The sequence below is a fragment of the Protobothrops mucrosquamatus genome, unplaced genomic scaffold (genome assembly GCF_001527695.2).
Source record: "Protobothrops mucrosquamatus isolate PMUCROS unplaced genomic scaffold, P.Mucros_1.0 scaffold87, whole genome shotgun sequence".
Taxonomy (NCBI): domain Eukaryota; kingdom Metazoa; phylum Chordata; class Lepidosauria; order Squamata; family Viperidae; genus Protobothrops; species Protobothrops mucrosquamatus.
This window is the reverse complement of record NW_015386463.1, coordinates 622,923-635,731: the sequence shown is the minus strand read 5'-3', so window position 1 is coordinate 635,731 and position 12,809 is coordinate 622,923. Positions and strand designations below refer to the sequence as shown.

At 37.2% G+C, this 12,809-nt stretch overlaps 1 protein-coding gene across 2 annotated transcripts in view; it reads left to right on the top strand.

The window, feature by feature from the left end:
- Window positions 1-12,809, top strand: part of CEMIP2 (cell migration inducing hyaluronidase 2) — a 63,490-nt gene that overhangs the window by 37,593 nt on the left and 13,088 nt on the right. The window contains exons 1-6 of one of the 2 annotated variants that reach the window (XM_029283438.1): window positions 2,537-2,702; window positions 4,429-4,638; window positions 5,945-6,150; window positions 6,860-6,929; window positions 8,831-8,959; window positions 11,975-12,063. In XM_029283438.1, coding sequence (XP_029139271.1) covers window positions 2,553-2,702; window positions 4,429-4,638; window positions 5,945-6,150; window positions 6,860-6,929; window positions 8,831-8,959; window positions 11,975-12,063 — 854 coding nt within the window. In that variant the 5' untranslated portion in view covers window positions 2,537-2,552. Of the gene's footprint in view, window positions 1-2,536; window positions 2,703-4,428; window positions 4,639-5,944; window positions 6,151-6,859; window positions 6,930-8,830; window positions 8,960-11,974; window positions 12,064-12,809 lie in introns of those variants that run through there. The other variant, XM_015812481.1, reaches the window with a different exon arrangement.

The following is a 12,809-nucleotide window of genomic DNA, read 5'->3' as shown; positions in this document are numbered from 1 at the left end:
GTGGCAACTTTGGCTGACTTAATCTGATTGGGCAGGAATACAGTCTACTACCCATGGGTGGATCCTCCATCTCCGTGCTGAGAAAAGGCGTTCAGGTAAGACAACGCCCCTTTCCTTATTCTCAATCACTCTGTCTGCTACCCAGGACAAAGTAGTGACTTTGTAAGGTTTTTATAACACAATTACAGACTTGTGATTGCTTAAACCAGAGGTCTCCAACCTTTTGGGTACCAGGGACCGGTTCCGTGGAGAGAGGTTTTTCCACAGACTGGAGGGTGCGTGGTTTGTGTGCTGCCTGCATCCAGTGGATGGAGCTTCGCTTGTTTGTGCAGACCAGTTGCTGGCATGCCGTGGCGCGGTGCTGGTCCACGGACCAGGGGTTGGGGACCCCTGCTGTAAACCAGCGGTCCCCAGCTTTTTTGACACCGGGAACCAGTTTTATGGAAGACAATTTTTCCACAGACTGGGGGGGGGGTAGATGAGAAGCACACAACCTAGATCCTTTGCATGCGCAGTTTACATTAAGGTTCGTTTTCCTATCAGAATCTAATGTCTGATCATCTGAGGTGGAACTGAGGTGATGATGCTAGTGCTGGGGAGCGGGTGCAAATACAGATGAAGCTTTGCTTGCTCGCCTGCCAGTCACCTCCAGCTGTGCAGCCCAGTTCTGTGGTCTGGGAGTTGGGGGGCCCCTCCTGTAAACCTAAATGGAACAGAACCCTAAGTACTATGATTGCTAAGATTTGTATGTGTCCTATGAATTCCTGCCAAAATGACTGCTGTGCAAAAAGGTCTATTACACCAGGTTTGTGTAAGACATGCTTGAGCATTACATCAGTATAGACACATGTTGTGTTAATGAACAGGTAGTCCTTTACTTATAACAGTTCATTTAGTGACCGTTACAACGGCACTGAAAAAAGTGACTTATGACCATTTTTCGCACTTACAACCATTGCAGCAACCCCATGGTCACATGTTAAAAATTCAGATGCTTGGCAACTGACTCATATTTATGACTGTTGCAGTGTACTGGGGTCATGTGATCCCCTTTTTCAGCCTTCTGACAAGCAACGTCAACGGGGAAGTCAGATTCACTTAAGAACTGTGCTACTAACTTAACAAATGCAATGATTCACTTAACAAATGTGGGAAGAAAAATTGTAAAATGGGGCAAACTCACTTAACAAATGTTTCACTTAGCAACATAAATTTTGGACTCAATTGTCATCGTAAGTCGAGGGCTACCTGTAATTCATTAAAAGCATGCTAATGAGACCAACTTTATGTCCTATCATTCCAGTTAAAATGCCAAAGATCACAGAATTTGGCAGACAAAAAATCATTTTGTATCAGCAAGGGCACTCTCAAAGGGAAATCAACAAACAAACTGGATATTCAAGATGTGGCATTCAGGACCAAAAAATAATTATGGATGGTCATTTGTTGATGGTCAACAAAGCAGATGGTGGCCCAAGACTTTTCCACAGTATTATATATTATTGTTCTAGGATATCACTTAAAACAAGTCTATTATTTTAAGAAATCACCCAGATTCCCTGGTAGAACTTCTATTCCCATAGTTTCCTTTCTAGCAATCATTTTCTATACGTAGGATTAGAACTTCAACATTGCTTTCATTGCCATTATGGAAACATTTTTCTTATTCTCAGAAGAACCTTTTACCTATATTCACAAATAGTATGAATAACAAAGAGATTCTAATTTTGCGTAGCCTTGTCATAGCATGCCACAATCTTTGCATTCCTGTTGCTCATTGCAGTCATCAGCTGGTGAATGAGACTTTGTAAGTTCTTGATGCTTCAGATAAGGTGTCAGTAAAGCTTTTGTTTCATTCTTATTGAAAATAATCATTTTTCCTAACTGGGAAAAACTTGGAATTTAGGGCCTGCCATTAAGAGATGATGTGATGTTTAGTCAAGAACAATTTTCTTACCAAAACAATGATGTTGAACACAACTACACTACATAAGCTGCAAGACGGAGAGCAGAAAAGCAGATAGACATAAAAATGTTAACATAAATAAGGATATCTCAAGTGATCTATAAACCTAAATTATGAAAAATATTCTAAGCCTGGTAAAAAAAAATTTTTTTCAAAGAACAAGAGTTTATGTAGGCGAAATCCACTTTTTGTCATGTACTAAATGAAAAAAAATGGTTAAAAAAAACTTCCTACTCTCCTTTTTGATGCATTGTATTTTCAGGCAGTGTTAAAACCTGAATCCTTGTAAACCTATTCAGAGGCAAGTAGCTTTTCTTTCTTTTTTTTTGAATGAAGTTAAAATGAGCCGGTTGGCTACTTGTATTTATAGCAGGGGTCTTCAAACTTGGCCTTTTTATGACTTGTGGACTTCAATTCCCAGAATTCCTTAGCCAGCTGGTTGAGGAATTCTGGTAGTTGAACTCCACAAATCATAAAAGGGCCAAGTTTGAAGACCCCTGATTTATAGTAATGAAAGGTGTGTCATTTTCATCTTTTTCTCATTTGTTTTCTCTCTTTGGAACCAGAAATGCCTCAGTTCCTGCATATGGGAGAAATCGTTGATGGAGTGGATATGAGGGCAGAAGTTGGAATTCTTACCAGAAACATCATAATCACAGGAGAGATGGAAGATTCCTGCTATACCGGCAAAGACTGCAGATTCTTCAGTTTTGATACTTTTGGTGGACATATCAAGGTATGGAAGGAAAAGTTTAATTTCATCGTATCAAGGCACCAGTGGCTTTTGATCTTGCAAATAGGACACAGTGGAGGGAATTCCATCCTGTTTCATACCATTTAATGCCTGCTGCCAGTTAAGCAGTAGATTGAGCAGCTGTGTAAAATATTGATCATGTTGCAGCATCGGTACTTCCACTCATTAAATCTTGTTGATTTTTATGGCATGAAGAAGTGAAGCTGCCTTTATACAGAAGCTAAATTTAGCCCATTAATTCTATTCTGCAACAACTCAGTTGCAGTGATACTTGATTTATATACTGTAGAGATGATGCAGCTTATGATTAAACAGAGGTTATTAAACAGAGGAGCTTTCCACCTGCTGTTCTATATTTAATTTCATGGTTAGGTTACTTTAAATATTATGTTTGTGTTTTTATTAAATTAATACTAGGCATTAATTGTTACTAGGCAATACTTAAAGCAAGGTGTACAGCCACATCATTTAAAAGGAAAAATTCTCTTCCCATTTTACACAGAATTCTTATAGCAGGTATGAGTTCTCTTGAAAGCCTTTAAAAGTATAGGTACGCCTTGTTTACTGTCTGCCTCATGCAGTGACCAAATAACTAAAAAATAACTTTGCAACCAATCTTTGCATTTATGATCATTGCAGCGTGCCATTGTCCCATCTTCACCTTTTGTGTGTGGTGCCACTGACTTGCCACAAGCAGAGTTAAGTTTTAAGTCTTAGTCATGTGATGCTTCTCCTAATGACCATAGGAGAAGTAAGGTTGCAAGCTCAGTTGTGCTCATGTGATTTTTTATTTAGCGACCACAACATGGTCTCAATTGTCGCTAAGCAAGGACTATCTGTATAAGAGGATCTGTCTGCTTAGAACTCTTTGGTATAAAATTCCCTTAAACTCCATTTTATCAAAGCATAAATATTTGATTATAAAAAAATCATATATGGTACTAAACCTTCCTACAATTTTGCATTCTATCAGTCGAAGACTTTATAGATTATGTTGGAAGGACCACAATTACGTTGGTGTTTGATTTTCTTTCCTGCACATGCAATTCTCTCTCTCTCTCTCTCTCTCTCTCTCTTTCTCTCTTACACACACACTTCTTTTGATTGAGGAAATAGTAAACATTACAGAACTTACTTTGGTAATTAATTCTAAGTGGCTTTATTGCCCATCTTATAAAATGATACAGTGTGGAAAATTAAATTCATGCTGCTAGAGTCTTCATTTATTATTAAATAAACATTGAAAAAGTAAAAAAAAATCTGGATCATTAATATTTAATAAAGTTGGAAATAGCCCTGGCAGAGAAAATTAACATAACAAAAAAGAGAACCCTGAAAAATCTTCTAGTTTAGGAATTTTCTTTTATAAATAGTCTCCTTTTAGTAATAAGTTACTCTTTGTAATATTTACTTACCCTTTTTAGTACTGCTAATATAGTTAATCCTAGATAATTTGTATTTACCCAAATGTTAAGAGAGTTTAAAGTGGAAATTTAAATTTTGATATTTTGCCCTAATCTCTCTCTCTCCCTCTCTTCTCTCCCTCTCCCCCCCCTCTCGTGTATTGGAGTTTTTGCATTATGATGCATATATTTTTTAGTTTATTGATAATGCCTTGTTTGTTTAAATATTTTTCTAAGATGTACAAAGCATTATCATTGAAGAAAATGTGAACAATAAGTTGGATTATTTTTGCATATTCTTCCAGATTTTAAAGAATTTCACATCTGTTCATCTCTCTCATGTGGAGCTGAAGCAGATGGGTCAACAAATACCCGGCAGTTACCCCGTTCACTTTTACCTTTGTGGCGATGTGGATGAGAAAGGAGGATATACATATAGAACTTATGTAGAAGGCCTCTCAATTCATCATTGTTTCTCCAGATGTGTGTCAATTCATGCCACAAATGGTTTGCTGGTAAGAGCAATGAAGGAATGAAAAGTTTGGAGACTGAATGTGCAAATAACCAAAATGAAATAGGTCTTTCGGTATTCCTGATTTTGCTGCCTGATTTTGCTGATTGCAGAGGTACAGAAAGAAATGTTTTTCCTTTTTAACATCAAACCATTATGTTTATGGCATTGCTTTGCTAACAATGATCTCCTCCAAACCACAGATTATAACCATACTTAGAAATGTAATTGAGATAACCTAGGCAGTGCTATGTTTATATTTCAAAAGCAAAGTGAAAGAAAACGTATGTATGAGAGGGCTGCCACGTTCATAATGTTGTATCTGTGACCTTTTCTAGATTAGAGACAAACTTTTAAGCCTTTTGATTCTTCAGCTTGCATTGATCATGCACATCATGAATTGCTGGAATCATCACTCAGGGGACTATCTTAATAGAGTAGAGTGCTGGAATCATCACTCAGGGAACTATCTTAGTAGAGTAGAGTAGAATAGAATAGAATAGAATAGAATAGAATAGAATAGAATAGAATAGAATAGAATAGAATAGAATAGAATAGAATAGAACTGGAAGGGACCTTGGAGGTCTTCTAGTCCAGCCCCCTGCTCAAGCAGGAGAACCTATACCATCTCAGACAGGTGGTTGTCTAGTCTCTTCTTTAAAATCTCCAGTGATGGAGCACCCACAATTACTGGGAGTAAGCTGTTCCACTGGTTGATTGTCCTCACTGTCAGGAAGTTTCTCCTTAATTCCAGGTTGCTTCTCTCCTTGGTCAGTTTCCAGCCATTGTTTCTCGTCCTTCCCTCTGATGTTCTCGTGAACAATCTGACCCCATCTGCCTTGGGGCAGCCCCTCAAATACTGGAATACTGCTATCGTGTCTCCCCTATTTCTTCTTTTCTTTAGACTTCTTTTCTTTAGACTGGCCAAACCCAAGTCCTGCAGCCGTTCTTCGTATGTTTTAGCCTCCAGGCCTTTCTCCATCTCATAAAAGAGAGAGAATATGGGACAACTCTTTGGCAAGAAGTATAAACATGATTTCTAACACTTAGGGACATTTCATGTGTTAACCTGGCAGTGCCATAGCTGTTGGTGACTAATTATTTTGTGAAATAAAAAATATTGTCAGAAATTAAGCTAGTGGAAACAGATTCAAAGACACCCTGAAGATTTGTTTACCATGGATTTATTTGGGGACATAGGAAAATCATAATTGAACTGTAGTCCCCAAGAAGAGTCGTGTCCCCATAGTTATATTTAGAACTACTTATATATAGAGAGATCTGATGAAACATTTTTTTTATTTCTGCAGATAAAAGACACTGTTGGATACAATACACTAGGCCATTGTTTTTTCATGGAGGATGGTATTGAGCAAAGGAATATATTGTTTCATAATCTAGGACTTGTCACCAAACCAGGCACCCTTCTTCCAACAGACAGAAATAGCACAATGTGCACAGCAATCAGGGATCATGTCTATGGAAACTATGAACCCGTACCAGCCACGGATTGCATGTGAGTAAATTAGAGAAATGTTTGAATGTCCTGATTACGATCTTGATGGTCTCTATATAAGACATTCTCTTTTGAGAAAACGTACATATCTGACATAATTGGAAATAAGGTGAATGGTATACTAAGTAAATCTAGATTCAAATCACATGTAATTCATTAGGAGATTTTAGGCCAGTCTGAGAGAGAGAATCTGAGTCAGATTCAAGTAACTAAATATATGTTACAGCTTGCAAGGTCTACCTGAAGAAGAACCTAAATAGGGTGGCTCTTCCAGAATCAGAAGGACTCATTTCATTATCCACTTTTCTGGTAGAAGGTAGATCACCGTTGGTCTACTTCTGCACTGTTCCAGAGGACTCACCAACCCTGTAAAGCTGATTTACAACAAAAATCCTTCTCAATGTTCTGAACAACATTTTTCATGTATTACTAATGCAGTGGGGATGGTTCAAGATGGTTCATATCACAAATATGTCATATATTCCAGAAAAAAATTAATTTATATATATATATATAGACTTTTATTCTCAGCATTAAAAAACAAGTATTTTTGTAAGAGCAACATAAAAGTCTCACAATCTTTGCTAGAAAATTGAATTGCTGGAGATCTCTCTTTGTTTCTGAATACTAATGACTGTTGTTTACGTGACTAGACTTGAGTCTTCTAAGGATCTGTCACTCTTAATTGTGTTTCACCAATTGTTTGTAGGGCTGTATCAACATTTTGGATTGCTCATCCCAACAATAATCTTATAAGCAATGTAGCTGCTGGCTCACAGGTGAGAGGTCTGACATATTGCAGTAACTAATGTTTTTTTCTCTGGGGCACCAATATATTTATAAGATCATTTGCTTTCTTATGAATTTCATTTTGGTTAACTAGTTCTGTAGTATCCTAAATGATAAGCAATCTTTCTTAGATGTATAAAAAAGGTTAAATCTATATTTGCATTGCTAATCATATATTTTGTAGAACAGTATTTTTATCAGCTTTTTCTGATATACAGAAATATATATCTGTGTCTTTCATATCAGTTGAATTGTTCAGCCAACACACTGAAATGTTCTATTTCCAAAGAGAACAACTGTTTTCGTTAAAAGTGAAGGCTTCAATTATTCATAATGTATGTGGATTAAACTATTTCACACTTCCTGAATATCATCAAGATCTGAATGGACTGGTTTATTTTAAAACTTTTGACATTTTAAAACTTTTAAAACGTTTGAATTTATATTAATACCGATGAAACATGAACAAGCTATTATTTGTAAAAAAAACAGTGAACTTTATATATAAAGTTTTATTTATATATAAATTATATAACTTTATTTCCAGTTGTGTGTGGTATTATATTATATTGTATATAGGTAGTCCTCAACTTACAACCATAATTGAGCAGGAAATTTATGTTGCTAAGTGAGAAATTTGTTAAGTGAGTTTTGCCCCATTTTACGACTTTTCTTGCCACATTTGTTGAATGAATCACTGCAATAGTTAAATTAGTAACACGGTTGTTAAATGAATATGGCTTCCCTATTGACTTTGCTTCTCAAATGTTTGCAAAAGATAATCACATGACCCTGGGACCCTGCAACTGTCATAAATGTGAGTCAGTTATCAAGCATTCAGATGTAAATTGTGTGACCATGGGGATGCTGCAACGGTCATAAGTCACTTTTTTTAGTGCCGTTGTTACTTGAAATGATCACTAAGCAAACTATTGTAAGTCGAGGACTACCTATAGGACAGAGATCAATGAACTAAATGCTTTTTTAATGACCTGCCAAAATCTTCTAAGATGGTACCAAATGTTCCATTCTTTTGTCAAAATAAGTATACTAACCCTTCCAGAGACTTTTAAAAATTATGGAGAAAAGAAAAGCACACACACACCTCCCCCCACCTCCAATATATTCTCAGGAAGAGAAAATCAAAAGAGTCTATTGCTAAGAGTCTTTATAGCAGCTAGCCAACTTTGTCTGATCTTGAAAAGCTAAGCAGAGTCGGATCCAGTTAGTACTTGGATGAAATAGTACCAGGAAATTTCAACTCTACACTAGCTTGGAAAATCAAATAAACATCCCAGAAGGAGTCGGTGGCAAACCACTTCCATACTGTAGCCAAGAAAACTGCGTGCACATGTCCACAAAATCACCATGAGCTCAGCTCAATTCAAAGAAGGCTTTATCTTAAGAGCCAGAAAATTACCCAATCGATAGAAACCTAGTGTTTTCTTTGGCCACTGAATAATACCAATTGGTTTTTTTTTTATTTAAAAAAAAGTATATAATTTTCAACTTTTAAAGAGAAGAACTGTGCTCCATTAACTATAGTCCAGTATTTTGATCACTATGGCAGCTAACCACTACAGTTGATGATGATAAACCTTGTGGAGCCAAACTGTAATTTGATTTTAAAACATAGCACGGTCCTTTATTGTGTTCTGGTTTTCTTACCCAAATGGTTTAGTACTCTAATGATGGAGGTAGAAATAGATCTGAATCAGGGGGTTGGCAACTATGACAACTTTATGACTTGCGGACTTCAACTCCCAGAATTCCTGAGCCAGCATGAATGGCAATGTTGTGTACACTATCTTGAACTCCTGGAGATAAAAATCCAACAACAAAACAAACAAAATAGGGTGGCATATCCCTGAAGTTCACTTTTTATTCCTAGGATGCTGGAATATGGTATATATTTCATAAAGTTCCTACAGGAGATTCCCATGGATTGTTCCTTGAAACAAAAGCTGAACTTACCCCCCTAGGAATTTTCTATAACAACAAAGTCCACTCCAACTTTAAGGTAACTGAACCTGTTAATGGTTTATATGTTTATGAATGTATCATGATCTAAATTAAACAAAACTGGCCGTACTCAACGCAAGACAAATCATACAGTTTAACTAAAGGCATTCTTTAATATGTTTAGGTAAAAGGGATGTCCTGCTGTTTCACTATAACTTGTTTGTTATAAGTGTGCTTGGAATTATAATTATGATTCTTAAGCCATTCTGTGTTTCATTACACTGATTCATTTGTTCATTTTTAAATATTCATTATGTTTATTTATACGATCAACCATATAACACAGAAATGTAAGTATGCATGCTGCTAAAATCTTTACAAAGATTTACTATTTTTATATGCACATCTGATATGGTATTGTGTGCTTACAGGGATCATCTTGTGGAAATAATTTCAGGAGAGGTTCCTAAAGAGCTTAAATAAAGTATAAATCTATATCGCATTATTAATCCTGTAGATTACATATATTAATACTAACTTATATTAACATAGGTAATATATATTAATACTAACTGAGGCTTCATAGTCTCACTTGTAAGCAATCAGATACTTCTTTTAAGATTAATTCATCTGAACATTTGACTGAAAATATTGAACAGGCACAAAAAAACCAAACAGAATCATTTGGTTAATATTTACTGAAACTTGGTTACATACTTTTTTAGTGGCCAGAACTACTTGTCTGATATATGCTTTGACAATGGAATGCCTTTATTTACAACTTAACCTGCTGTATAGCTTGTTTTTGAACTTCCAGCAACATTTTATTTATTTTTATTTTTTATTATTTATCTCTTTAAAGGCAACTCTAAGTGACTTACAGACATTGAATGAAACGCAGCATAAAACATTAAAACAATAAATAAGGATCTTAAAATTCAATTAAAGTAAAACTAAGCAGGATGGAGAAGAAAGGAAGCAAAGTGTGTACAGGGAGAAGGTGGGGTTGTTCAAAATACTACACCCCCATCTGGGGCCCAGGCTAGTTGGCACAGCCATGTCTTCAAGGCCTTTCAAAAGGCCAAAAGGGCGGACGCAGATCTGACCTGGGGAGGGCAAGATGTCTCACATGGCATAGAGAAGGCTCTTCTTCTGGACCCTGCCAGCTGAAATTTCTTGGCTGATAGGACGCTCAGCATGTCTCTTCTGCCAGTGCGGGTAGGATGGGCTAACCCAGTGATGGCGAACCTTTTAGAGGCTGAGTGCCCAAAAACTGGCCCCGCCCCTGCTCCACCCTGCCCCGCCCTTACCCTGCCTGCCCGCAGGGCCGCTCACCGCCTCCAGGGCCGCCACAGATCGCCCAGCAGCGCCATGGCGGCCACGCCCTCTGCCCGCACCCCGCAGCATCAACTGCGCGATGGGGCGTGAGGGCAGAGTCTTGTCTAGGCTGCCTGGCTGCCATGTCCTTGGCTGCCCTGCTCCGCGTGGGCCACGCTCAGGGGTGACTCTCCTCCAGGGGGGCTGCTGGTAAGGAGGGGGTCATGGGAGGAGGCAAGGCTGGGGCAACGGACGTGTGCCCACAGACAGGGCTCCGAGTGCCGCCTCTGGTACCTGTGCCATAGGTTCCCCACTACTGGGCTAACCCCATTGGGGTAAGCCAGTTTCTCAGAGAGCCTTTGGGGTTCTTCCAACAGCAGTCACCACAGAAAAAGGCTTCTTATTATTTTTGGCTAGCCTACTTAAATTTTTAATGTAGGAAAAAATGCACAATGTTCTTTCCTAACCGTCTTCTTTGTCTTGGTTTGGAATTTTAGTTAAGAATATATATTTCTGAAATAATCTCTTCCCTACTGTACTCATAAATGGCTTTTTTGGAAATAAGATGGAAATGGCATCAAATTCTAGCTAATCTTTTTTTGAGATATTAGAATCAAAGGGATTGTTTTTCTTCCAAGGCTATAAAACCATGACTATTAAAACCAGTGTATACGCTGCAATTGCAGTATAAATGGTCCTGTATAAAATACAGAATACTATTTTAAAGAATGTGCAGATTACATAGCTTTGTTAACATCAACCCAAAGTCATATATTGGTGAGCTTAAACAGGGATTAATGTTAAGATAGGACAGTCATATCTTTTTTTTCTTTGTTCTTTTTATGCCTTTGCCACGTTTTGTTTTTTCAGTAATTTGAGAGAGATTTTTTTAAAATAAAGAAAACAATAAACTGCTCATATCCTTTATAATCCACAGCTCATTATGTATAAGCATTTGTTAAGTATGGCTTCCTTCCTTCCTTCCTGAACTATTTGCCACTGGTTTCGATGAACATAATAAAAAGTTATGTATCTCTACTTAAAACTAATCCCCACTGAATGCAGTGAAACTGGTCTCTGAATAAATATTGCAATGTGTATTCAGCATCAGGATATGCGAGAACAATCCATCGTTTCCCCTAACATTTTCAGATGATCAAAAAACAGGATGGCCTCCTTGTCCCTACTCCTTCCCTCAGGGGAATATTTGTTTGTTTTGTTTTACATCCTTTCAATGAAGGTATTTTATAAGCTCTTTTTTTTTTTTTTTTTGAAAAAAGACATGTTAATTAGTAGATAGTAACCTGGCACCTGGCATTCTTCTCAAGCTCCCAAAGAAACTGATTTACAATCTTTTAAAACGACTTTGTAGTCATTCTCCTTTTGTTTCAATTAAAAAGGACACATCAATTGCTGAAAAATTATATCACTAAAAATGTTGGTCAATTTAGATATGTTGCGTTTACCTGTAACTATGCCAATTATCTGGTTTGGGGGGGGGGAGAATGGTATTATACAAGTCATGTGTTCAGCTCAAAAGGAGTATCTGCCTCTTGATTCCTTCATAAAGGGTCTTTCTGAAATATTTAGTGTGCAAGATAAGACTATTTTAATATATGTTAATATGAAGGAACCTCGAGCACTTGGGAAACAACCTAGTTGTTCCTTGTTAGAGGATATCACTAAGATTCGCAAGATTATCCACAGATTTTCAGTTGTGGAAAAGGTTAATTTGTCTTTTTTTTTCTTTATTGAGGCTGGCTTATTCATTGATAAAGGAGTAAAAATCACCAATGCAAGTGCTACAGATAAAAGGGAATACCTGTCTTTGGACACTAATGCAAGGTAAAATGAAATTTTGGGATGGAAAGCAGAATGATTAAAGATTACATCTGGAAAGTCTTGCCCAGAATTTTAATATCGAAAGACAAAGTACGTAGCAATCTTTCAGACAGAATCATAGAATGCAAGAACTAAATATGGACCATGAAGATTCTGCCTCTGGACAGTTTAGAGTTCCACTACTACAGTAGCCCTAACAAATGGCCAGTCAGCTTTGGTTTAAATCCATCTCCCAAGACAGCCTGTTTCATTGTTGAACAGTTCTTAATATGGGGAGGTGGGGTGATCCCCATGTCCACACTTTTAATTTAAACGTATTGTTTCTTCTGGAAGAGCTACAGTCATTTTTTCCCATCTTCTGTATGACTGTTCTTCAAGTGATTGGACACAACATTTGTTTCTCTACAGCTCTCTATAATCAAGGCACAGGCTAAAAATGCCTGTAACCTCTCAACTGTCCTGATGAACTTTCTTATACTTATTATCCTTATATTCTTGGTTGCTGCTTCCTTCCTAAAATGCAGTACCATAACTTAAGTCTGAGCAACACAGAATAACTTCTCTTGATCTTGGCACTATTATTGATAAAACCTAGGATTATATTTGCTTTTTTAGCAGCTGTATCATACTACTAGCTTACGTTCGGTCAGTGATTCATCAAGCCAGCTAGGTCCTTTTTGCAGGGTCTACTGTCTGGATGTTGTCCCTATCTTATGCAGTATTTATGCCACTGAATTTTCTATCCAAAT